This window comes from Antennarius striatus, chromosome 17 (genome assembly GCF_040054535.1).
Source record: "Antennarius striatus isolate MH-2024 chromosome 17, ASM4005453v1, whole genome shotgun sequence".
In the NCBI taxonomy this organism is placed as follows: Eukaryota; Metazoa; Chordata; class Actinopteri; order Lophiiformes; family Antennariidae; genus Antennarius; species Antennarius striatus.
In genome coordinates, this window is record NC_090792.1 from 20554614 (window position 1) to 20582322 (window position 27709).

The window sequence follows — 27709 nt, forward strand, 5'->3', positions numbered from 1 at the left end:
CTCTGACTCTGACCGAGTCTTCACTAGCTTTGCTTTAGCATCATGATAAACAGTAAAGTATCCAGGGCAGGAAGCCTGACGCTCTGAGATGCTAACAGAGACAACAACAAACAACAACAAGAGGGGGGGGGTGTTGGAGCTGTGTGAACACGGCAGGGGCAGAAAGGGGAACTGCAGGACGATAGTCGGATATGGTTAAGCACTTTTGTTTGTAAGTTGAGGACCAGCTGTGTTAAAGGCTCTAGTTAAGTTTAGAACCTGGAGCTGGTGGTTAATCGGTATGTGCCGTTTAATATGGAGTGTGTGTTTATATTTGTTGCTGAGATTATTTATGAGTGTGTCACGCGTAATGCGGGTCTGAATTTGTTGGTGACGCCTCCCTCATGGTGACTTGGCATTAGCCGAGGTATGAGCTGTCATAGAGTTGTCATAGCAGACCTAATTACCACCCGGTGCTGCCGGGAACCACATCCAGCAATAGAACCGCCTTCGTAGTGTTACTCCCTGTCATCAGCCGGGCCGCGTTCCCCCCGTTGTTGTGTCTGCTTGTTTCCACGCGGCGCTGGCGGAGTGTTGACTTCCTGTCAGATAGTCATCGCATCCATACGTCTCACCTGAGCCGTCCGGCGCCGAGAGGAATGACGTAGAAGCGTGGTGAAGTTAAAACATGTTCAGCTGATGGGACAACATACGTTAATGTATGTATGACCGTGTGTGAATCACGCCTGTGATGTCAGTCAAAAGTTGGACCAATGAAAACGCTCCAAACTTTCCTCTGGCTGTTCAAGACGTCCTCCAGAGGACGACCCATCGAGAAAAGATGTTTGGAGCTAAAGGTGTTGCTGCTCAGGGACAAAGGAACGCACTGTAGGCCTTCCTGTTTGTAGGCCTTCCTGTTTGTAGGCCTTCATGTTCGTAGGCCTTCATGTTCGTAGACTTTCCTGTTTGTAGGCCTTCCTGTTGGTAACCCTTCCTGCTAGCTGTACTCTTTCTCCAGCTGGTAAATCCCCTGAGCGTGCTGAAGTAAGGTGAGTTAGCAGATGGAGGTTCTTCCTCCGGATGTTCCTGGACTTGTTTACGTCGGATTGAGGAGCCGGTAACGGTTCAAACTCCCGGTGGTAAACAGTCCATTTGTTTCCTGCGCTCTGGAGAGAACGCTGCTGCTTCCCCTCCCAGTTTAGCGCCGCATAACACAAAATGTAATTTCAAAATCATTTTAATGGATGTTGAAATACTCTCGCTTCGTTCCCAAACGCTCAGCCGTAATGTTCTCCACTCGCTGACGGAAATAAAAGCAGCCAAAGCATCTGGCATGGATTCGGGTGTCTCAGCACATCCTGTTTATTTCCATAAGAAGCATTTAAACGGACGTGAAATACAGTTAGTCTGCCGTAACTTTTACTCCCCGGCCCCGGAACAACGTCAGCTCCTCAGCCGAAAGCAATTAAAGCTGTTTATGGTGACAGAGGCAACAAGGCGGTGTGACGGGGCTCCAAACCGCTCCTGCTTTAGCTCGCAGGGGGATTATTGGTGTCTGAACATTAAAATTAAGGGGAATGAAGTCCTGAACAATTACCTAACCCTCCTCCCTTAGCAGGAAATACCCAATCACAGCTGAGTCACTGTGATGGAGAGGGTCGAGTTATGTAGCGACGGTGTCCTTTGTTTTTAGTGTTTCTCTATCCGCCAGACATACGAGAAAAGTGACAAAGCTAACTCATGTTCACTAACATTAGCCAAACGGTTATTTCCTACTTTGCTAACTCATGTTAGCGAACATGAGTTAGCCAAACTCTAATTACTCTAAATACTAAAGTAATGTCATTACTTTTGTCATTATGTTGAGTTAACTCAGGTTGGGTTAAACTCAGGTTGGGTTAAACTCAGGTTGAGTTAAATCAGGTTGAGTTAAACTCAGGTTGGGTTAAACTCAGGTTGGGTTAAACTCAGGTTGGGTTAAACTCAGGTTGGGTTAAACTCAGGTTGGGTTAAACTCAGGTTGAGTTAAATCAGGTTGAGTTAGCCAAACATACAAGAAAAGCGAAAAAGCTAACTCATGTTAGCGAACATGAGTTAGCATTTTTTGCTTTTCTCACATGTTTGGCTAACTCATGTTCGTTCACAGGAGTTAGCAAAGCATGAGATAACCGTCTAACATCCAAGCAGGAATCTGATGAAATGTACCATGTTAAGCTAACGTTAGCATCTCAGTCTCCAAGTTCCTGCTAGCTTAACCTGAGACACGTCTTGCGTTTGCCTCAACATCGTCTTCGCCCGTTTCCTGACAACCATACAGAGCTAAATGCTAACTTTAACCCTATGAATGCTTGATGCTTACATAGGAATCAGGGCGTGGCTGCTTTAGTACTTGATGTTGCTAGCTGTTAGCACCCAGTCACATGTTGTAAAGAGGGTGCGTTCTGCAGAAAGACTCTCCTGAATTAACCCGACCACCCCTTCCTGCCTCCCCCCAGGGCATCAGCAGTCTGTTCAGCTCCCTGAAGGTCATCCGTCTGCTGCGTCTGGGCCGCGTGGCCCGGAAGCTGGACCACTACCTGGAGTACGGCGCCGCCGTCCTGGTGCTACTGGTCTGCGTGTTCGGCCTGGTGGCCCATTGGCTCGCCTGCATCTGGTAAGGCCCCGCCTGTCCTAATTGGATCTGTATGCTCAGCATGGCGCCCACCCCCCCACGCTTTATATTACAAACCATCTGCTGCCGCCGCGCTCACTATGACTGCTGTTTAGTTTCCTCCAGTCACACGGCGCTGGGAGGTATTCAGATTTATTCATGCCCGATTGTAAACATTTCAGGGTCCCATTTCAAATTATCCCTCCAAGTAAATACTCGCAAATGTAAACATAACAGGCGTATTTTGACACCACTCCACGTTCTGCACATAAATTAAAACAGAGCGCATGACTATAGACTTCAGCACGCTTCTGTGGGCTCGTTAGGAGCCTTATTAGTGGCGGCCTATGACCCTGCTGGGCCCGGGTCATCGCTGACACGCGTGTTCGATATATATGTATAAATAAAAACCCAATGTTTCTCTGAACAACCGGTGAAAACCATGTTTCCTGTGGTGATGTAATCAATAAGTGACCTCGTGGCTGATCAGTATCACCTGCCTGCGGTCGTATTGATCGCGTGATGATGTGTTGGGGACAATTTGATCTCATCGGTGATATCTGATACAGAAGGATGGTTGTTTGTGTTTAACAGGACCAATGATCAGCTGGTGTTGGCGCTAACGCTGTTAGCATCATGAGTGTAGCAACGCTTCATTGACTCAGAACAGCAGCCTTTACCTTCAGCGAGTTTCATGAGAGGCTAAATCAACGTTTTGTTGCCACGGAAATGGATTTTGAGCTGTGGTAAAGGTGTTAAAATGACCATTTATATTATGTTAAATAGTCTTTATGCACAAATCCATTGATGAGCACGAGCACAATGACTGTTGCCCCTCCCATCAGGTACAGCATTGGCGACTATGAGGTCATCGATGAGGTCACCAACACCATCAAGGAGGACAGCTGGCTCTACCAACTGGCGCTCAGCATCGGCTCGCCGTACCGCTACAACGCCAGCGGCTCAGGCCAATGGGAGGGCGGGCCCGGGAAGGACTCGCTGTACATCACCTCGCTGTACTTCACCATGACCAGCCTCACCACCATCGGCTTCGGGAACATCGCCCCCTCCACGGACGGAGAGAAGATCTTCTCGGTCGCCATGATGATGGTGGGATGTGAGTAAGAGATGCTGCGTTCTTTCCTTCTGTGCTCACTGCTGATTGGTCGGTTTGGGATGGGGGTGTGGTCACGCTGTTGCCTTGCGATGAGATGTATGCGTGTTGTTGATGGATTCTCTCCAGAGGTCTGGGATGACACAGACGTTTTCAGAACCGTCACCAGATGCCAGGCGGGTGATTGGTCATTCCTCTGGTGACCTTTCATTTTCTGCTAATTAGTGGGAACGTCTCCTTTTGTACACAAACCACCTCATTAAGTCGAATAGAGATTCCTGATGGGGGAGCTGTAACGCGGTTTTAGACACATAGATCACTCTGCTGACTCATCATCACCCGCCGGACGCGTTTTGGCTTCCTGTTGGCGTCTCTATTGATGCTTGATGTGCATTGATTATATATACAGATATAATTCTGTTGGTTTTTAAGGGAGACTAAGGGTAATAGAGTCTGGACACTGGTGGTGGTGGCGGCTGATGACTCTACGTGGACTGATGAGGCTAGAAAGGGCTGATGAGGTGATGCTGAGAAGACAGTGTGATGAAGGGGAGGTAACGGTACCCTAATGAACCGGAGAAGCCTATTGGATGAGAGGTGGAGACTCTCTGGTGGAGAGTCTCTCCACCAGAGAGTCTCATATGATGGGAGTCTCCACCAGCAGGTAAACAAACTAATCCAGTGAGATTACAACAGGTAAATAGACAAACAAACAAACCAGGAACGATGGACTTATAACAACTTCCTGCTTCATGACGAAGCGCCCAATGAGCTGCACCGTCATGCCAGATCAGCTGATCGGTGCTCCCGGGGGGGGGATTAAACCCAACTGGAAGGCATTGAGAACTTTTTTGTCCTGCTCACCAACACAAACAAACAAACAGTACCCCCACCCCCCCCAACTCTTGTTAGTGGACCTAATTATGTTTTTAAAAGCCTTAATGGCATCTCAGGGTGATCCTCATGTAGTCGTCGGACTACAATAAATTATTCACATCAGTACCAAATGATTCCTGACTGACTTTTAGAGGATCCGTTATGGGTTGGGTTCACTTAAGGTACCTCTGGGTTTATAGACGTTATGAAGTGATGCTGTTACGTCCTGATGTCCGCAGACGACTTCTGAGCACTAATGGTTCTCTAATATTCTCTTTCCAATCTGTTTGATGTAGAATCTTATTGGCTGAATCCTTATTTTAAAAAATCGCTCTTCATTCCTAACATCAAGAACCCTTTAGATGGATTTAAACCGGTTTCAGAAATATCATCCTTCATGTCCCTTGTCCGTTTCAGACGAGGACTCTAAATGTAGTGCCAGCGTCCGTATCCTGCAGGAAAACTTCCTTCAGGATTTCATCCCCTACAGGCTGTAAACCCAGGACCACGTTCCCTTTCTTTTCCTGTATATCTCATCTTATTCTACAGTGAAATTCCTCCTCAGGTGCATTTTTTTAGATGGTGCATAACTTATGTATATCTGGTATGTTCTTCACCGTCGGGCTATTTCTGCCTTTGGCAGGTCGTGAACCTTCACCTGTCTTGTGTCTTGCAGCTGTTTGACCTGCTGACAGATTATATTTATTTTTTCCCATTCCTGCCTTTGGGTCCAAACTGCTGCGCATTATTCAACATATTTTGCACGCCTGAACATTCATGAGAAACGTTTCATCTCATCATGCAAATCAGGTGAACGCGTGTGAATCGTCGGCTTTGCCTCAAAGCACCTTATTTTTTATTTTCCCTTCATTAAACCTGGAAACGATTCATAGTAACTGGAATGCATCGTGGGAATTGCAGTCGTGTTCCTGTTTGTATTATTTTCAGATTCATGCAGAACATTTCAGAAGTCCATAAAAGAGGAAAATAGTCCTCAGGTTTTCACAGATACTATATTTACTGGCCTCTGACGCACTTTAGTTTTTCATACATTGAAAAAAAGGACTTTGTATTGAACACCCACTGTGTATGCCTCAAGATTGACATGCAATACCAGCCCAGTAGGGGGCGCCCTAATCTGGACTCATCCGTTTGTAGAAGTTGGGTTGGTGTATGGTCTTGTACCATGATTCTCCTGCAGGAAGTCAAATCCCAGACATTAAATTCGTTATTTGTTAGCCATTAGCACAACGTCTTGGTGTTTTACGGTCCTGACGCTAACCAAAACCAAAACCTGACTTTATTTTCTATACAGAATTCCTGAAACGCAATAAAAGGTTCAAAAACCTTTGGCTTTGTCAGAAGTCCATGACTCTCTCACACTGGCAATCCTGGCCCCATTACAGTTATGCTAACCAGGTGTGTAGTCTCTGACCTCAGTCCGCCCCGGGGATACCGGGTCATCCCCCGAAAATGGACTCAACAGGACTAAAAAAAGGCGAGTGAAAACGGATGCAAAGCTAACAGGAACAGTCACGGGTTGCGTGTTGACCCAGGGCTGTGGAACTGTTGACTCACGTAGCCCTTGGGGTCACAGGCTTAGCCTGGGCTAAAGGGGGATTTGTTATCACAGGGTGAACTCTTAGCCCGAGGCTATCCTCAGAATACTCGGTGTGAAAAGGTGTTGCAGCCTCGTCAACCATGCTAAAGTTTTCTATCCAACTGTTCTGGGATCTGTGAAACCCAGAGAAGGCAGATCGGGTACCATCATGTCGGCATCGTCTCGTTGGATATTCCCTGGAAGGAGTCCAATCACGTCGTACGTTCTAGTCCCAGCTGATGAGGAACATCCCAAAGGTCAAAGTTGGGTGTTTGATTTTGTGTCCAGACTTTTAAACCGCCCTCTGCTGTCATGATGAGCTGTAGCTCCGTGTCTTGTGTCGCCCGGCTGTGAACAAGAGGACGACTTCTAGAGCAGTGAGAGTTGAAGCAGTGGGCAAACAGCCAGCTCTTGTTTGGAGGTAGAAAGTATGTTCCTACCCTGCCTCAACGCGTTTGGGAACACCAACGTTCCCCACGTGCAAACGCTGGAGCCAGGTCTTGACGTTGCCAGAAGTGCTCACGATTCTGCCTGTGGAGGCTGTTCTGATCTGAAAAAAGCTCCGTGAAGCTTTCTTTCAATATGCGAGCAGGCGTTTTAAAATAGCCAGAATTCATTTTGGAACAAGGGCGTTTTTGTGTCTTTGTGTGCGTCCGATCTGTTTCTGCCTCGGCGTTGAGCTCCGGGGCCGAGCCAGAGTCTCTCTGGGCTCCTCTCCATATTGTTGGTTCCTGGCAGCCGGACAGCAAACAGCCTCAGCGTGGTAGTAAACAATACGAGACGCGGCGCGTCACTTCTGTCTGGCTCTGACTGATAGTCTTCTTGGCACGGCCGACCATCACAAAGGCTGTGTGGGCGATTTCCTGATCCGAGAGCCGAGATGGAAGCCCATCCATTTGTGTTCCGGGGTTTTTACGAGGCTGCAGTGCATTATGGTAGAAACGGTCAGCTTTACATCATCGGGGCGCCGCCGCAAGGAGACAAATGTTTGGCAAGAACCGTTTACCGACAAGACATCAGTTAAAAATGGTTTACATGGAGATCATACAGCTGGGTTGATGCTTAATGAATAATCTGAAGCTGTTTACCGCATACCGTCATAAACATTCATATAGAGAACCTGTTTAAAGACGCCAGGGATGACTGAGGATCACATGGTTCTCCACTTCACAGATAATATAGTAGAACCTGGAGATGAGAGTTTAATCCGTTCCGTGACTGAATTCGCAAGTCAAACAACAATTACAATACTGTAGCTATCATTGTAATCTGTTCTAGGCTTTTGATTAAAGAAGGGGTCTTGGTGACCAATGAAGGTAAAGAAGGGGTTAAACACGCCAGACCACAGTCGTACCCACCAGAGCGTTTCTGCTCCCGTTAATGGACTCTCCTCTCTGTTTCTGTTCCTGCTGATAAAACTTTGGAGCCGCAGGAAGTTCCTCCACTGTTTTCTCGTTTAGGCGTTGATGGATGAATCCGGCTCCATCTAATATCCGATGGGTCATATTTCTGGGAACTTAAGATATTTTCACCTCCGGCTGTGAAAAACAAAGCGTCGTTCTTTATCTCTCCTGAGTTAGAACTGAAACGACAAACGGCTCTGGAATACGTTGGGATTGTTGAAGCTGAGACGCCGACTTCCTGTTCAGAAGTCAACGTGCACCTCGGCGCTGACGGCTGGAGGACGTTCAGACGCTCTCCTGACGCACCGGTGTCAGGATCCATCAGCAGATCGATTGATCGCTCAGACAAAACGTTCACTTTAATCACCGGGGGGCGGCGTGGAGCGCATCGGAACGAAGGAAAACCGCACCGACTCGCCAAAGTAGTTTTTAAGCGATGCCGTTAACCCCCCAGAATCCTCTGGGAGCAGTTGGTGTTGGCATGAATCAAAGACGAGATGACGTCCAATCAGAGGCCAAGAAAGAGTCCGGTCGTTCAAAGTCTTCCCTGACCCCTCCCACTTCGATCCAACATTAATGTCACGTGACAAACGGTCTCAGTTGGCGATGTTGAGCAGGGAGGGGGACACCCCGTCTGGACGCCGAGGCCTGAAGGAGTGTCTGGAGAAGAAGTTTCAATGATCCCATGATGCTTTGCTCAGAGCGACACCGTATTTGCTGTCATACGCATACTTTGTCGTATCATAAGCTGTCACGACTTCTCCGTCTTCCCCTGATTCTCCATCCTCTGTTCCATCACTGGATCGGTCGTCATGGCGATAAATGCCACGATTAGAAGCCTGGAACTCCCTGAAACCTCAAATCAGTCCTGACTCAGTGAAACTTTTTAGTTGTTTTTTTATTCTTAAAGTTCCACAACTTGTGTTTGGACAGGCTGAGGTCTCAGCGCTGGCGTGTGAGGGTGTTTTTGTTCCATCCATCCTCTCCGTCCAGCTGTCGTCCTCCAGCTCCCCGCCTCCCGCTGACGGCCGGCCCAACTTTACCATCGATGCTTTTGGATTTCCTGCCGCCTCCCATCCGATCAGCTGTCCGTCCGTCTGCCGTCACTTCCTGTCATCCGTCCAGACGGAGTCAGAGCAGCGTGGGTGGACTCGCATCGGACTGACTCCTCCTGTCAGTGTGAGAGGCTGGCTCCGCCCCCGTCCCCCCCCCTCCACTCCCACCCAGTTACTCTGAGGAGTTTTCAGGATTAATAATCCGTTTAGGCGTAACCGAATCAGCTGAGACCTGAGTGGCTCCGAACCGAAGCGTGTTAGAGAACACGTGATCACACTGCACACACACACACACACACACACACACACACACACACACACACACACACACACACACACACACACACACACACACACACGGACAAGCAGACACGCGTTCGTCACGCTTTGGACCCTGATTCTAGGTCAGCATCATTAAGGAACAGTTATCCTAATCATCCGTTATACGTTTATTACATGTGATCAATAAACCCTGTTACGTTATTTACGATATTTTTCTACTTTCTAGTCATCACCAACATGAACCTGAACGGATGTAATAATGAACCTCCAAAACAGCCGCGCAGTTCCTTAAACCACAATAATAGTAATAACCTGACAAATGAAAAGGATTCATGTTAGAACAGAGAAACAAACAAACATGTTTTTTCTGTCTAACTGTAATGTTTGGAACTAGAATCAGTCAGAAATTCAGTTATTTAACATTAAGGAGTAGTTACATTTAGTTACATTACACTGAGTTACATTTAGTTACATTTATTAGTTACATTAAGGAGTAGTTACATTTAGTTACATTACACTGAGTTACATTTAGTTACATTTATTAGTTACATTAAGGAGTAGTTACATTTAGTTACATTACACTGAGTTACATTTAGTTACATTTATTAGTTACATTAAGGAGTAGTTACATTTAGTTACATTACACTGAGTTACATTTAGTTACATTTATTAGTTACATTAAGGAGTAGTTACATTTAGTTACATTACACTGAGTTACATTTAGTTACATTTATTAGTTACATTAAGGAGTAGTTACATTTAGTTACATTACACTGAGTTACATTTAGTTACATTTATTAGTTACATTAAGGAGTAGTTACATTTAGTTACATTACACTGAGTTACATTTAGTTACATTTATTAGTTACATTAAGGAGTAGTTACATTTAGTTACATTACACTGAGTTACATTTAGTTACATTTATTAGTTACATTAAGGAGTAGTTACATTTAGTTACATTACACTGAGTTACATTTAGTTACATTTATTAGTTACATTAAGGAGTAGTTACATTTAGTTACATTACACTGAGTTACATTTAGTTACATTTATTAGTAACATTAAGGAGTAGTTACATTTAGTTACATTACACTGAGTTACATTTAGTTACATTTATTAGTTACATTAAGGAGTAGTTACATTTAGTTACATTATACTGAGTTACATTTAGTTACATTTATTAGTTACATTAAGCAGTAGTTACATTTAGTTACATTACACTGAGTTACATTTAGTTACATTTGTTAGTTTATTGATTTGCTGTGTTCAGCAGCATTGCCGCACAAATCTTAAATCTCCTTACAGGAATCTGATCTTTATGGTCTGTTTGTTGGAATTAGCATGAACCTAATTAACATATTCCAAACATAAGGAAGGACAGCAGACAATAAATGAACTCATCTGTATTCCTGCTTCACGCAGCGTGGAACCGCCTCCGTATGAAGAATCCAGCTTTAATACAATTACTAGAAGACTTTTTTTCCCATCAGGCCTCATTTTAGTAATGCAGCTAATCAGATTAAATCCCTGACCTTCTGTTTTACAGCTGGATGTGAAGCAGGTTTTGTTTAAAGTCGGCAACGGGAAGGCGGCGCTGGTTTGGCTCGACGTCATTCATTTCCTGTAGCACTTCCTCCACTCTCGCAGGTCACAGGGGTTGCTGGAGTCTATTCCAGAGTATTTCTAACATCCAATCAATAATCAAACTACTGCCAGAATTAGGATTTTATTATTTGCTAGTTATTCTGGTTTTCGTCAGATTTAGATGTTGGTGCATGCTAACATGCTAACTTCTACATGCTAGCAGCAGTCAGAGCTCGTCCATTCAGTTAGCGACCGTGGTCGTGTCATTGGGTCAACATCGTTATCTCCTCTTTTATTTTGAAGGTCTCATGGTCTCGTCCCTCCAGGTCTAATCTCATTGGTCCAGCCTGAGGCTCCACTCGGCTAATTAGCGAACGGTTCCTTTGTCGGCCTCATTAGTGTTATTACTCGTTAAGATAGCAGGTTCCAGTCGGTGGAGGTCGATCGATAACCTGATCAGGTGTAAAGATCTCCAGAGACTCTTCTAGAGCTCACAAACAATCAGGGATTAGAGGTCATTAGTTCAGATAAACCAGCAATCAGCTGATAGATGTAATCCATCTGGACGTAGTCAGAGCCCAAACACGGGGGGGACTAACTCTTGGGTCCGTCCTGGAACGAGGACGATCGATCGGCAGATAGAAGACTCTCCTATCGATGTGGGAATATTGATCCGTTGGGGAGAGACGGGCACCAGATTACCAGAGCGTTAATCCTTTAATTTCATTCTGGGTCTTTATTAAAGTCGTAGTTTGGATTAAACCTCGTTGAAACCTTCCTTCCTGATCTTCCTGACTCTCCGACTCCAAAAGGAAAATCGTTCTATAGTGGCGTCGAGCTCTTCGGTGTCGAACACGACTTGTGTTACCGTGAGGTCAATGGTGTCATCACCACTGGATGAGACACCTGGATTAACAATTAACCATCATCCAGGGATTAATTGTGTTTCTTCAAATGCAAATCAGACCCGACTCGTCTCCGATCCGTCCGACTTTAATTAATTCGTCCCTGAATGAAACGATTCCAGTTTTCTACCACGGATGAGGATAAACCTGCTGAATGGTGATATTCACACGACTCTGAGACTCCAGATGAATATTTCTGTGTGAAGTGAGGAGGTAGGACAGTAGAAGTGGGGGGTGGGGGGGTGGCGTGATGAGCGCCGGCTCCCAGGGGCTCATGGGAATTACCTGGACGGTTCGTCGCCACCGGTGATGCTCAGCCGGGTGGAAGGATGCGGGAGAACCCGACGTGATGGAAGTGTTTACTAAACGGAGGAGACTCAGCGGCGCAACGGGAAGGAAACGAGGGAGGGAGAGGAAGGAAGGAAAGGAAAGGAGGGAAGGAAAGAGAAGGAAAGAGAAGGAAAGAGGAAATAGGAAATAGGAAGAAAGGAACCGGAGGAAAGGAAGGGAGGAGGCAGCTCAGAGTCTCGTTCTCCGTCTGACTTTTACTCGATGTCCTGATTGGATTGGAGGACGGCGCTCAGAAAAGAGTGATGATGGAGGAGAAGAAAGAGAGATAAAGAGAGAGAGAGCTTGATCTTGTATTGGCTGACCCTTGGGGGGGGGCTTTGTGTCGCCGACGGCCACGACCGGGAGGCGATTAGTCGTGTCATCCATAAAGAAGCGTCTTGATCTTTCTCCTCTTTTGTCACTCGTTCTCCGTCTCTCATTACCTCCTCCTTTTCTTCTTCCTCCCACCTCCCACCCCGTTTCTACTCATTACCCCCCCCCTCTCTCCTCCCCCATCTGAAATCATATCCATTACCGCCGCGGCCCTTTACGGTTTGTTGGGTTGGGTTTGGAGCCAATCACGTCTCAGTAAAGTTAATCAGCGTTCGCTCATGAGGAACAGAAGAGAAGTTCCACCTCTTCTGTCTCACTCAACGGGGGGGCGGGGGGGAATCATCTACTTCCTGTCAGAATGGATGTGGCTCTCGGTGACGGTTCCCCTCCACTCGTCCCGTCCACTGGAGGTGTGTGGGGGGGGCACGTTAGACGAGACGGGAAAGAAACCGAACCCGAGATTCTACAGATTGTGTTCTTCAGTCTCCGGGGGCTCCGTTTGTTAAAAACCCAAAATAGCTCAAACCTTAAAGACGCAGATTTACCCAGAGCCCCTGTCTGGGGTAATTAACGTGTGCAGCTGTAGTTTTATGGCAGTTGGTTCCTAAAGTTGACTCTGGTGGAAACAGTTTGGGCTGACAGCTCCTCTTCCTCTCAGCTCTTCATCACTTCTTCCTGTTGGGGTGACTTCAGGTGTGACGGCTGACGGCTGGTTTCCAACTCGTCCAGCAGGAGTTTTTGACTCTGTCGTTCTGATTGGACGTGAACCTCACGACAGCGTGGATCTCTAAGTCTTACTCAGGTGTTTGGAGACTGACTCTGGCAGGAAGTGACTTCCTGTTTCTCAGGAAACCTTGAAACCCAAATGGAATCGATGTGTCGATGTGGTCGTTTGTCAAACCCAACAAATTATTTGCACCTCATTGGTTTGGTATCTGTAGATCCTTTGATCTGGTTCAGAGACGCATAGGAACCCTTCTTGGGGCACTTTTGGTACTTTTTGCCCTTATAGGGGGAGGGGCATCCTGGACAACCCTCCAGTTGGTCACAGATAGTGACAAAGATGTCGGAATCACCTCTAGGACATGTTGTTGGGAGGACAATGAAGAAAGAACCCTTGAAGGAGTCGGGGGTCTTCAGAGGGGTTTGAACACAAAGCCTTCCTGCTGCGAGGCAACACCCTCCCACTGCGCCGCCTCGCCGCCCCTTAATGGTCTGCTGGAGTTCATCAGTGAGAGTCTGGGGGTCATTATGTGGGAACTCGAGCGTCGTCTCCTTCGTGTCTCTGTCGGGTCATTAAATCGATGCTAACGCTAAAGCGCTCTGAGCATCAAGAGCAGGATGGCGACCCAATCAGAGGAGCGTTCAGGCGACATCGTGTCCGAAAACACATACAAAAAACTTTATTACCCCAAAGTTCACGAAGTTCACACCCAGCGCCGAGCTAAAATAATTGGCCATCTCAGGGCAGCTATCTAGCTACACGCCGCTAACGCTCCACACCGACACCTGACATCGCAGATTGGATCACATGTAATCAAACTGGATTAACGGACTAGACCGGATCGGACCGGGACCAACCCGGTGTTCCCGGAGCCCTTAAACACACCATCGTGCTGCCTTCACGGTACGACTGAAGACATCCTGACGCCCCGCGTCAGCGCAGACACTCTTACAACCAATCAAATCCTGCAGAACCCCCTCCAGCTAATCAGCTGACGTCCTCTCTGGGTACACACTTCATCCAGCCTCCTTTGAAGACCCACTTCCAGGTGGGGTTACCTGTCCAGACCATTAGTCTGACAGCTGATTGGAGCAGACCAGGAGCCTGTCTAACACCCACTGACCTGTCGAACCCGTCACAGGGAGGATGTCAGCTGTCTTTAGGACAGGTAGACGGACTTTAAACTACCTGGTGAAGGTACATCTCCATCCTCCCTCACCCCGACCTCTCTCACTTAACTTGTTGACATGGCAACCGCAGCCGGAGCGCGGCACACGCTGATGATATCGCTGCCATCATGTGTAAATCTTGAGGCTCCTGTTCCGCGGGGTGTTATTGCTTTTCCTGAAGGAGCCCATTCGTCTTCAGGGCGAGAGATTCCTCCACACGCCTGACGACACGTCTCCACTCCAGCGCTGGAGATTAAGGTCCATCAAACCAGCTCAGGAGGAGAGTTCAGAACAGTCCGGATGGGAACGTGACGGGGTTCTGGTATTCTGAGCGTGTCCGTGTTCCCAGGATCAGCCAAAGTTGCTGAGGTGCCAAGTTCCCAAAGTGTATCCCAACTCGTGCGTTCCCATGATCCTTTGCTGCTCAGATCAATATATTTAACCTTCTTATTGAGTTTGGACCAGAACCAAAGCCAGAGGTCTCCGTCTTGTTCTGTGTCCGGCTCCATGCAGTGGAAAAAGATCCAGGAAGTCTGTTTGGTTTCTCCAGAATGTTAGCGCTCCGTTAGCACTCAGTTAGTGCTCCATTAGCACTCAGTTAGCACCCTGTTAGCGCTCCGTTAGCGCTCCCATCAGCATGAGGGATAATAAAACAATATGAAATAAGATAAGATATACTCTATTTATCCTAAACTGGGAGATTTCAATGATTTAAAAAATTTCTATTATTAATTCTATAATATAATATCAATAATATTTCTGATATTATCAATCATTTAAATGATTTAAACAATCTCAGACGAGATTTTAAATATTAAAGCTAGAGATTTGTTTAAAGCGGCGTCAACTCAAAGCATGACTTCCTGTTGGTGTTTGGTACTTCCTGTTATCGGTTTCGGACCGGCGCGCTGCTGCAGGTCTTTATATGGGTGGGTGGTTGTGTATGTGCAGATTAGTGCAGTGTGTGTGTGTGTGTGTGTGTGTGTGTGTGTGAGTGTGAGTGATTCTCACACATTTCCATAATGATGGGCGGTCCTGATCGTCCTGTCGGTGAACGTCCTCCCCACTCGTTGGTTTATGAACACGATGCTGAAACCTTTCCTCTGGAGCAGGAAGTCGCTCCTTCTTCTCTACTTTTCTGATAATATTTTAATTTCCTCTCCTGATCTCTGATCCTCATGTGGGGCATCAGGCGGGTAGCTGGGGGGGTGCCAGGCATGATAAACGGCCCTCCTCCAGAAGAACTGCTGACATCGGCGGCTGTGATGATCCTGATGGTCGATGGGGTCGGTCTGATCAGGATGACAGACACGAGGAATCTGAATGGTCCAATCCGCTGCAGGACCGGAGCGCCAGGACAAAGTCAGACCAAACCGGGAGCTGAAGGTCGATCGATGTCTGCAGGCGTCACCTGATGCTAACGCCCCAACGCCCCAGCGGGGGCGAGAGTCGCCTTCAGAGGTTAGCAGGAAGTGAGACGGACCTTTTTAGAAACGCTCCTGAAGCGTTTTGTTTTGGGGATTTGAACCCTCAACCTGAGTGGGGGGAGGGGTGAATTAGCTCATTAGCTCATTAGCACCAGGAAGTGTCATTTGCGTTTGAACTTTTTGTCCCACAACGTTTCCCCAAACTCAACACACACACACACACACACACACACACACACACACACACACACACGCAAGCATGCGTGACCAGTTTTATTTTTTGTGGTTTCCATGGAAATGTGTTTAAGGGTTCTTTTGCTTATTCTAGTTTTTAATTTTTTCATTTAAAAAAATGTAATTTAATTTTTATAACTTTTTAATTTTCAAAAAATTTAAAAAATGTAATTTTTTTGAATTAAAATTTTTTTGACGACCTTTTCACGTAAACATGGACCATAATGAGTCCCTGTTTCTTTTAATAATTCCATTCTTCACAGACGACACTCGTGTGTCTGCAGGACCTTCATCCCTCCATCATTCATATTTAAACTGTCCTCTGCTCGACGATGGAGAGAGGACATCCCCCCCCCCGACATCCTTCAACAAACGCGTTGGGATCCGACATGTTTGTTGAAGGATGTCGGGGGGGGGGGGATCAGTCTCGTTAAAAATAATGGCTGCAATAAATTGTGCAAGACCCGGACCTGAAACGAACGTCTGAGAGGAGTCGCAACTTTCTGAGCAGGAGCTTCATGGGTGGAAATGATGGTACCCCAGACGCCGCTGACCCCGCCCCTTTCCCCCCACCTGTCCACTGATATCTCCCCACCGATGAGCGCCCTCTTCATAAAGAGCATCCCATTGTTTACCAGGTCCTCCCGTCCAATCAGAGCGGTCCTACATGACATCATTGCTCCTGATGAGACGCCGCCCCCCCGGGAGTCCCGCCCCGGCCCCCCGGTGGCCTCGTTACCTCAGCTCCCGTTTTGCGGGGGCCTCATTTGTGAAAGAACAACTTTACGCTTTGTGGACTTGAGAGGAAAACATTAGTGCACAAACAGAAGACAAAGAGGAGTAACTGCTCCTGGAGGTATTCCTCCAAAGGGACGCCTGTCGGGGGGGTCGTTCATCATTGAAAACCTCCTGCAATATGATCACAGAAAATTCAAATCATTTTTATTCTCTTTTATCCCGATTTAATCTGGTCTGGGATGAGTTTTCATACCAGCCCCCCCCGTCGGGATGGAATCCCCGGGGAAACGTTACCGACGGCGGTGCGAACAAATCGCCTGGGGAGACGAGACGTGTTCATTTCACCCGGGGGCTGAAGATGCTTCTGTGCTGCAACACTATTTGTCATTGCATTGATTTTTGCATGCCCCCCCCCCCGTTCTGAGGCCTTCAGGAACACGACCGCGATCTGCGCCGCCGCCCGCATGGAGACCGCCGGGCGTCACCTGACCTGACGAAGTCAGTAGAATGAAGATAAAGACCAACTGATTGATCATTCAGGACGACTTGTTTGTGTTGTTGATTGTGTTTATTGTGTTGTTTGTTGTGTTGTTGATTGTGTTGTTTGTTGTGTTGTTTGTTGTGTTGTTTATTGTGTTGTTTATTGTGTTGTTTATTGTGTTGTTTGTTGTGTTGTTTGTTGTGTTGTTTGTTGTGTTGTTTGTTGTGTTGTTTGTTGTGTTGTTTGTTGTGTTGTGTGTGTTGAACGTCATCGACCATTAACTTCAGGTCTGGACTGAAATGTTTCCTCGTCAGGTAATGAGAAACAGATTCCTTCGTTCTGCAGATTCAACTTCAGAGACTTCCTTCCTTCTTCTCTTCCTGTCTTCCTGCCTTTCTGCCCTCCTTCCTTCCTTCCTTACTTACTTACCCACTTACTTCCTTCCTTACTTCTTTCCTTCCTTACTTCCTGCCCTCCTTACTTCATTCCTTCCTTCCTTTCTGCCCTCCTTCCTCACTGTTCTACTTTGTTCTTTCCTTCCTTCTTGAATGTATTCTTGAGAGACATTAATAATGTAAATAATGTAATGTAAACTGTCCTGTAAACAGGAAGTTGCCGTCCTTTGACCCCACAGATTGATTGATTCACTCCGTCAGAGCTTCCTGTTGTTGTTTTATCACCTCAAACCTCTCCGGGTCAGAGCGGGATGTCACCTCGGTGTGTTTGTCGCTCGTCACACGCCTCCCACGCTCCGTCCCACGACCACCTGCAGCCATTATCGCCTTAGCGTGGCGGCGACGGCCTATTAATCTGACCCTAATGGGAAATAAACAACACATCGTTGGAGAAAACGGTGATTAAAGGAGCTTATTAACTGAACGAGTCACGATTCCAGAAATGCTCATGGTGGCCTGAGGGTGGGCGGGGCCTCTACCGGGACACCTTGGTGGATCAGTCCATATATATTTCAGTGATATTGTAGGAAACAGAAAATCCTGATTCCACACGACACAGACACGCGTGTTGCAGGCGTGAAGCGGCCCCATTTCACATGCGCCGTCTTTCACCTGCTTTGACGAGGCTTTGTAAACGTGAGGGGGAACTAAGGGTTCGTCAGACGGATGTCAGGTCGCTGCTGCTTCCTGCCCGACGCCGCCGTTACATCATCATCATCATCAAACCCGAGTCTGTTTGAGGCGATGATGAAACAGAAAATATTCAGGAATTTCTACATGAGAAAACTCTAAATGTTCTAAGGAAACATCAGAATCCCCCTGACTGGAGGACTCCGAGCCCCTGGTGGTCCAGACTCGGTCCCCCAACACTCCATTGATGGATTTAGGTTAATAATGAAGTCGGTTTGTGAAACACGACACTCGTCACATGTCGTTCACGTTTAACTCGCGCCGTGGAAACACTTCCTGGCAGGCAGGATGTGATGCGACGTCGCCGTCGGCAACAGCAGATTTCTGTTTCTGGTTGGTTGGCGGAGACTCCAGATAGAGAGACTCTCGACTGGAGTAGGACGGCTTCAAGGACCCCCCGACGGCGTTCCCGTCGCAGGAGGTCTCCGTTAGCGCGTTAATGAGTGCTTAGCAACAGTAGAAGGTTGGGGGGTCCAGTGGGGGGGTCACACAAACAACCAATTTGTGGTTGTGGTTGTGTCGTTTCCTTCTTGGTGTCACGGTCGATTTGGAGACAAACTTCCTGCAAATATTCCCCGTCAGCTGATCAGAGTCTCTTTTTGACAGCGTCTGCCCCCCCCAACCCTCCTACTTCAACCCCCCCCAGGCAGCTCCATCAGCTAAAAGACATGAGGAAATAAAGCTCTCCATCTCCTCGCTGCCCGGTCCATCGTTTCCCGTCCCAGAACAGAGCATCTCCTCTGGCCACCGGGGGGGTCGGGCGGGGCTCTGGGACACGTCAAATTCAAATCAGGCATTGAAGTGACAGCTGTAAACGTAGCCTGGGAGGCGGGGGCGGGGGTTATTGAAGTAAAGGTCACATGGTTGGTGTTTTGAGATGCTGCTGTCGATGATTGGAGGGTAGATGATTAATGATTTGACAAATAGATTGAAATCACTGCTCCAAATCTTGTCCAGCAGCTGATTCACAGTTTGGTGCTGAAGAACTTCCTCTGAGGGTCCAGTTCCGGCTCCGTGTTTGGATTGGAGGGTTCTGATTGGTTCTAGCGATCTGGATGAGCACTACCTTTAGCAGAACCAAAATAAACAGCTAATCTCTTTGAGTCTTGTGCCGTTTTTCTTCCTGGTTGTCTTTGGTTTTCTTGTCTGTCACGCCATGTGACTTGGGTTTGGAAAACCCTTCCAGAACCCTTTCCGAACCCTATCCGAACCTTTTCCGAACCCTTTCCGAACCCTTTCCAAACCTCTCCCCATCTGGACGCCCTCCGCTCTGCCTCATCGACAGCTTTCATCCCAGAAACGTTCCGATTAGTGGTTTACCCTCCCACAGTTTTTGTAAATTTCGCTGGCTTGAAGAGGAAGAGGGGAAAGAGGAGGATTATTTTGGGTGAGGTCTCTATGGAAACAGAACAATAGCTGTCAGACCCAGAGGGGAGAGAATCCGTCTCCTAATCTGAAACGCCTCTTTGACAGTAACGACCGCCGTTCACGTCGGCGGAGACACGTCTTGTCTCTTGTCTTTGTCATTCAAGATATTAATTAAATCGCATTACAGCAGATTTCCTACTCGTCTGGTTTTACCTTCGTTTTCAACACTTTGAATCTTCAGATAGTCGCTAATAGAAAGGAGGCGCAGCGGGAAGAGAACCCCCGCCGGGCGTAGATTCACTCGGACTTGGCTCGGAGAGGACGTTCTGTTGGGTCCTCGTGGGTTCTGGTTCAAGGCGTTTAGAGTTGGTCGTCATGGGGATGGTTACCTCTTGGAGTCTTTGGGTTGATGGTGGGGCAGCTCGTAGGACTTGGATGGGGCAAGATTAGGGATTTTCAGTTGGCAGCTTCATCGGTAGACGGGGACGATGAAGATCTGTCGTTGGTTTAAAGCTGGTCCGACTCTGGTGTTCACACTGTAAATCAGATTACTTTCCTGTAAATCTGGTGTAGTTAGTCACATGGCTGCTGTGTCAGGACCAGATCGTGTCCCCGGGTTCCGTGTCGGATGGGATCAGGATCCAGATGATGACAACGGATCTGTCAAACTCCAGGCTTCAGATGGGTCGCCCTCCAGCGAGGAGGTCACACGACATCGGGGGTAACTGTTCGGTGCTCGCCAGCGATGTCTGAGCGGCGGTCGCTAACAGGTTCAGGGTGGCTCCAGGGGGCTTAGGGTGGAAAACACGCCAGTTGTGTGACGGTTGAAACCAGTTGTGTGTCGGTTGAAGAATCCAACAGTCGTCTGGATGCTTGTTCGTGTCTCAACATCGACCGGTAATGAGTTTGGTTCTGAGACGGGTCAAGACGGTTTCGCTCCGCCGGGAAGAGATTTAAGTAAAACACACTCCCACCTTAGGACGTGTGTGTCGGTGTGTGTGTGTCGGTGTGTGTGTGTCGGTGTGTGTGTGTCGGTGTGTGTTTGACGTGCTGTCTCCTGCCCCCCAGCTCTGCTCTACGCCACCATCTTTGGAAACGTGACCACCATCTTCCAGCAGATGTACGCCAACACCAACCGCTACCACGAGATGCTGAACAACGTCCGGGACTTCCTGAAGCTCTACCAGGTGCCCAAGGGCCTGAGCGAACGCGTCATGGACTACATCGTGTCCACCTGGTCCATGTCCAAAGGCATCGACACGGATAAGGTGAGGGGGGGGTCCAGGATGCTTTGAGACCACGCTAACGATTGACGCTAACATGCTAATGGTTCTCGTCTTAAGGCTGTGTTGTTGCTGCTGAATCCCTGAGAAGCTGCTGGAGAACGTGGCTTTAATGTGTTTTACTAATCGTAGTCATCTTAATAATGGTCCACACGAGGAAGGTCTGGTTTCTTTTGGGTCGTTTATCCCAAATAAAATCATATTAAAGCAACAAGAACTGCTTTTTATAGCCACCAGTAAAAACCAGTCTTGAGGAAAGAAGTTCTTTTTGCTTTGAGGATAAATCTCCAGGTTTTTCAGGAACTCATCGATGGAAGAAAATTGAGTTTGAGAAACAGCAGAAACTGTTCTAATTGCGAGTCTGGATGTCCTCAGCTGCTGTGTGATCTCATATATATCTCATATATTTCCCTTTTTGTCAGCGTTTCTACTCAGAGGAGTAAGAATTTGAATAAAGTATTGGAAAATCAATGTTTATGTACAAACTGTTGTTAAAGCCGAGGCTGTTGAATCCACAGAAGACGAGTCGGCCGGCGTTTTAATTACCTCTCAGTCCGACACGCAGCCAATTAGTGGCCAGGTTTCTCACGTCGGAGCGTCACGCTCCACGGTTTATGCAAGTCCACATCCGGAGAAGACCGGAGGGCCCTGAAGGCGTCGTGTTGTCACCAAAACCATCCCTACAGGAAGTTGGTTTTGTGTTTTGATGCCACAGACGCTTCCAGGTGATTTATTGCCCCCCTTTGGTTCGTTGGTCTCAAAGAGAGGATCAGGAAGAACTGTTAAAGTCGTGTTTTCTGCGCCGTCCCTGAACGCATCGGTACACTAGGAGTCACGTATGACTTCCTGTTCCGAACGACGGTATTAGTTTGGTTCGGAATTCATGATCGCAACCAAACGGGCGTGAACCCCGAGTGGACAGGAAACAGACGTCACCGGCTGTCAGGTGTGCAGCCGACCAGTGGGCGGGGCCTTTGGTTCGTTGTCTACCTGATCACCTGACCCACGTCCTCCAGTCTTGTGGTTCACGATGATCAAACACACAGCTGCTATGATGACACCCCCATCACAGATGTTTCTGTAGGTTTGTCTACAGCGCCCTCTGCAGCGCTGGAGAACAATGACATTACTGCGTACCTGAGCGTATACATTATAGTCCAGGGGGGTCAAACTCATTTTCACCAGGGGCCGCTGTCCTCAAGGGGCCAGATGTAACTAATAAATGTAACTAAATGTAACTCAGTGTAATGTAACTAAATGTAACTACTCCTTAATGTAACTAATAAATGTAACTAAATGTAACTCAGTGTAATGTAACTAAATGTAACTACTCCTTAATGTAACTAATAAATGTAACTAAATGTAACTCAGTGTAATGTAACTAAATGTAACTACTCCTTAATGTAACTAATAAATGTAACTAAATGTAACTCAGTGTAATGTAACTAAATGTAACTACTCCTTAATGTAACTAATAAATGTAACTAAATGTAACTCAGTGTAATGTAACTAAATGTAACTACTCCTTAATGTAACTAATAAATGTAACTAAATGTAACTCAGTGTAATGTAACTAAATGTAACTACTCCTTAATGTAACTAATAAATGTAACTAAATGTAACTCAGTGTAATGTAACTAAATGTAACTACTCCTTAATGTAACTAATAAATGTAACTAAATGTAACTCAGTGTAATGTAACTAAATGTAACTACTCCTCAATGTAACTAATAAATGTAACTAAATGTAACTCAGTGTAATGTAACTAAATGTAACTACTCCTTAATGTAACTAATAAATGTAACTAAATGTAAGTCAGTGTAATGTAACTAAATGTAACTACTCCTTAATGTAACTAATAAATGTAACTAAATGTAACTCAGTGTAATGTAACTAAATGTAACTACTCCTTAATGTAACTAATAAATGTAACTAAATGTAACTCAGTGTAATGTAACTAAATGTAACTACTCCTTAATGTTAAATAACTGAATTTCTGACTGATTCTAGTTCCAAACATTACAGTTAGACAGAAAAAACATGTTTGTTTGTTTCTCTGTTCTAACATAAATCCTTTTCATTTGTCAGGTTATTAAACCCACAGAACTCCATCAATCAAGGATCAAACTATCAATCAATAAAGAAAAATAACATCAGACACGAGTTAGGACATTAACTTTGTTCACTACGTTTAGTCAGAGTTAAGATGGGCTGAACTACTGCATTGTGGGAAATGTAGTTTTGGTCAAATCACACTTTTGACCTGTTTGTTTGAGACACTCTGACCTTTTCTGCTCTATGGGCCACATTAAATGATGTGGAGGGCCAAATTTGGCCCCCGGGCCCTGAGTTTGACACATGTGCATTGTAAAGTGTGTTAGTGAGTTTCAAAGGGTTAAATACCCCTCACCTACTGTTCTGTCTCTTCTAGGTTCTGTCCATCTGTCCGAAGGACATGAGGGCCGACATCTGCGTCCACCTCAACAGGAAGGTGCGTTCATGCGTGTGTGTGTGTGTGTGTGTGTGTGTGTGTGTGTGTGTGTGTGTGTGTGTGAGCGTTAGACGGTCCCTCTGATGGCGGGGGCATTAACGTCGGTCCAGTTCGTTGCTCCACAGATACGGATGGTTAAGTTTGTCTCAAACTGCTGAGCTGGCGCTGAAGGAAGGACTTCCTGCTGGACGTCCGTCGTCATGACGGCGGCTAAAGTTAGCCTCTAGCAGGAGAACGCCTGTAATAAATACATTCTGTTTTCATTTAAACTGATCTCTGGTTACAAACGGGCCAACAGTTTCACACTTCAGGATTTAAGGTGGGGGGGTCCATTCATGCTGTAATTTAGAACCGCTTGCAGAACTGTTGTTGGCATGACGACAGGGATCAGCGGTAAACTTCCTGATGCGTTTCTGAGAGGTGAGACATGAAAACTCTCAAATCATCTCGGGAAGAGGAGGCAGCCGTTTCCACGGCGGCAGTGATGGATGGGGGGGGGGGGTGGTCTGATCCCACCAGCGGGTGTCGGTAAATAAGAAGGAGGAGAAAGGAAACGGAAACGAGAGGAAGGAAGACCTGAACGTGTTGGTCTTCCACACGTGTGAGTGTGTGTGAGTGTGTGTGTGTGTGTGAGTGTGTGTGTGTGAGTGTGTGTGTGTGTGTGTGTGTGTGTGTGTGTGTCTGTTTTTTTTTTAATTACTTTTTTCTACATTTCTCTGTGGCTTAGATTAAAATAGTCTCCTGGTGAGAACAGCCGCTAACCACCGCTAACGGTTTGTGTCTGACCACCATCTACTTCCTGTCCTCGTCCTCAGGTGTTCAACGAGCATCCTGCGTTCCGATTGGCCAGTGACGGCTGCCTGCGCTCGCTGGCGGTGGAGTTCCAGACCACCCACTGCGCCCCCGGGGACCTGATCTTCCACGCCGGCGAGAGCGTCGACACCCTCTGCTTCGTGGTGTCGGGGTCACTGGAGGTCATTCAGGACGATGAGGTCATCGCCATATTAGGTATGTATGGGGGGGGGGGTTTAGAACGCTCTCGTCGCTGGTCGTGTGTAGTGATGGAGGGATGGAGACTACAGTGAGGAAGATGATGGTGAGAGGAAGAATAGAGGGAGAGAGAAAATGAATGAAGGGATGAAAGGATGAAGAATAACAGAGACGGAGAGATAAAAGGTGAGGAAGAGGAAGGAGGAGAGGAAGAGGAAGGAGGAGAGGAAGAGGAAGAGGAAGGAGGAGAGGAAGAGGAGTGTGTATTGGTTGTGGTTTAAGAGCCACTGATTTCCCCAGGCTGTTCAATACGGCTGTAACACACTCCACTCTCATTAGTGTCCAGTGCAGGCAGGTGGACACACACACACAGACACACACACACACACACACACACACACACACACACACACACACACACACACACACACACACACACACACACACACACACACTGGTACTGTGTCAGCTCTAGTAAAGACTGGAGTAATACCCATCTGGTTTCCCATCATGCACCAGGCTCACAGAGTGTGACCTGTGTGTAGATGTTGTGTTGATGTAACCCCCCTTTAACACATTTAACGTGGCCCAGTTAAGGGGCGTGGCCCTTTATCTGGGCCACGCCCCCTGATTCCAGGTGGGCGGGGCCTTAGAGGGAGTCCCGTTGCTCCCAGAGATCAGCTGGACGGACGGATGACGACACGCTGCATCCTTCATCCGCTGCCATCCGTCCACGCAGCGCCGCGTCTGATTGGTCCCCTACCATCCGTCCACGCAGCGCCGCGTCTGATTGGTCCCCTACCATCCGTCCACGCAGCGCCGCGTCTGATTGGTCCCCTACTGTTGTTTTTCTTTTTTTTCCTTGTTTCACCCAAACGATCTGATTAATTTGTGAATCCATTATTCATGCTCCGTTATGAGAGGCTTCTGTTCACACAGCAATAAGTTCTGGACCGACGAGCAGAACAAGGAAGGGGGGGGGGGTGGGTGGGGGGGGGGGCGTCGTTGTCATGCAACTTTCTGCAAGGAACTAAACAGCTTAGCTAAAGCTAGCGGTTCTAGCTAGCTGGTTAGTGAAGGTTACCCAGTAACTAGAGCGCTATGAATTGTGGGTAGACTGAGGAAACACACATGAAGGTTTCAAATATGTAAATGAGTTCCTGTGACTCAGATCCCGACCGGAGGAGGAAGAGGAGGAAGAGGATTAGATCTGTGGATGTTCTAATCCCTCCCACAGGGTCATGTGACTCACCATCACCATCATCATCATCATCATCATTACCATCACCATCATCGCTATCATTATCATTCCCCTCTTCCTCTTTCTCTTCCTCCCGTGTGATGCGGTCCTCATCCTGACTTCTGATTGGCTGGCGCGTCGGGTCCCTGGGGATCTCATTCCAGACGATCCTCTGCTGAGTCGCTGCTGAGTGTTGAACGGAGAGGAAGGCCCCCGGGGGACCGGAGGAGACGGGATGGACTCCCTCACACACACAGTGACACACACACACACACACACACACAGTGACACACACACACACACAGTGACACACACACACACACACTCTGCCAGGGCGGCGGCGGCGATGCGTCTCCACTCAGACTGTTGTGACAGCGTGTCGTCGGGGAAACGCTCGGCGGCGGTTTGAGCAGTTTGTTGAGACCAGGAAGTGTCGTCATGGCGACGGAGGCGTCCTTGTCGATCGGCTCCTTTAAACGCAGGAATCCTGTCGTTTAGAGACTTTATAAAAACATTCATGGATTCTCGTCGCTGTGACCTTTGACCCCCGATGACCCCAGATGATCTCTGACCCCTGTGTCTCCGTTTTCTTCTCCTCAGGCAAAGGCGACGTGTTCGGCGACGTGTTCTGGAAGGAGACCACCCTGGCACACGCGTGTGCTAACGTGCGGGCGCTGACCTACTGCGACCTCCACGTGATCAAACGGGAGGCGCTGCTGAAGGTGCTGGAGTTCTACACCGCCTTCGCCAACTCCTTCTCCAGGAACCTCATCCTCACCTGCAACCTGCGCAAACGGGTACGGCCAACCGCCAACACGCTAACACGCCAACACGCCAACAGGTTTATCTGACCGTCCTGTTCCTGACGCTCTGACACGGGGTCGATTAGCCGTTAGCGTTTCTGAAGGTGAACCACCAACATGGTTTCCTTAGCGTGTTAGCACACAGGTGGTTGAAGCCTGCGGTTGGCTCCTCCTCCTTCATCCCTCTAACCCGTCTGCTGTCATTCATTATAAATGCTACACCGCTAACCTCATTAGCCTCCCGCTAGCCTGTTAGCGGGCGGCTGCAGGAGTCTCTCCTGTTTGTTGTGGTTGAAGTTCCTCATAGATGATAACGTGATGCATATATGTGTGTTTAATGCACCATGAGGGCGTGTAGATACCCCTGAGGGCATCAGAGATCAGGAAGGTGAGGGTAGTTATCGATCGGGTCCCGGCTACATCCTGGTTCAGGTGTTTATGATTCAGACATGGATGCAGAACGCGGCCGTCAGCGGGGGCCGGAGGGAACGGACGAATCAGATCGATCTGGTTTAACATTCCCCCGCCGGAGAAGAAAGTTCTTCACCCTGAAACTGTTACCCCCCTCGCCCCGGTGGGGGCGTGTAAACACCATCGACTCGTTCATGAACTGTTGTTCAGCCCCTCCTTCCTCACCTCCGCCGGCGCCGTGTTGTTCCTTAGCCACGCCCACCCGCTCGCCTTCGCAGTAAAGCAGAAACACATCTCTAATGAGGCAGAGATGTTTTTGTGAGATAAATGATTCAGGGAGGGGCAAACAGCTCTCAAACAAACAGGACGATCGATCGATCGATCGGTTCCTCATGGATCAAACACGTGATCGTGTGTCAAACCAGCTACAGCTACGCTAACATGTGACCTCCGTCCCGCAGACGCCGGAGCGCATCAACTTCCTGTCTGCATCGGTTTAACAGCCATGTTTATAGGGAGCAGGGGTCAGAGGTCAGATCGCTGCAGATGTGTGCTCTGAAAAAAACATGAAGCGTCTTCTTCATGCTACGCTACACACACACACACACACACACACACACACACACACACACACACACACACACCATCTGTGGTTGACTAACTGTTCATGTAGAGATAACAGACTCGTTCAGGCGGACGATGTTTTGTCGACTTGTCTTGATTTTATTCTGAAAGTAAAAACAAAACATTCAGATTTTCATTTTGTTTCCCATAACCATTATGTTCTGGATCCTTCTGGATCCTTCTGGATCCTTCTGGATCCTTCTGGATCCTTCTACGCCGTCAGAGGCCTGGGGGTCGACACCTGTGGCCATCCCGTCGCCGGGCGACATCAAAGCTGGAGGAGGGGCTAAAATCTGTTCGAGCCGGCAGGTCGTACAAAACGACTGAACTACGGCCGCTTTACATGTTTATGTAACTACGTGTTCATTTATCTTATTTTTTCTTGTTATATATATATATATATATATATATATATATATATATATATATATATATATTATATATATATAACATGTTATTACATGTTATT

At 47.5% G+C, this 27709-nt stretch overlaps 1 protein-coding gene across 1 annotated transcript in view; it reads left to right on the forward strand.

Annotated features, from left to right (window-relative positions):
• The window catches only part of kcnh5b (potassium voltage-gated channel, subfamily H (eag-related), member 5b), a 50172-nt gene that overhangs the window by 16592 nt on the left and 5871 nt on the right, over positions 1–27709 (forward strand). Inside the window, exons 7-12 of the mRNA XM_068338669.1 lie at positions 2475–2632; positions 3475–3746; positions 20467–20666; positions 23113–23172; positions 23988–24180; positions 26003–26199. Coding sequence (XP_068194770.1) covers positions 2475–2632; positions 3475–3746; positions 20467–20666; positions 23113–23172; positions 23988–24180; positions 26003–26199 — 1080 coding nt within the window. The remainder of the gene's footprint in view (positions 1–2474; positions 2633–3474; positions 3747–20466; positions 20667–23112; positions 23173–23987; positions 24181–26002; positions 26200–27709) is intronic.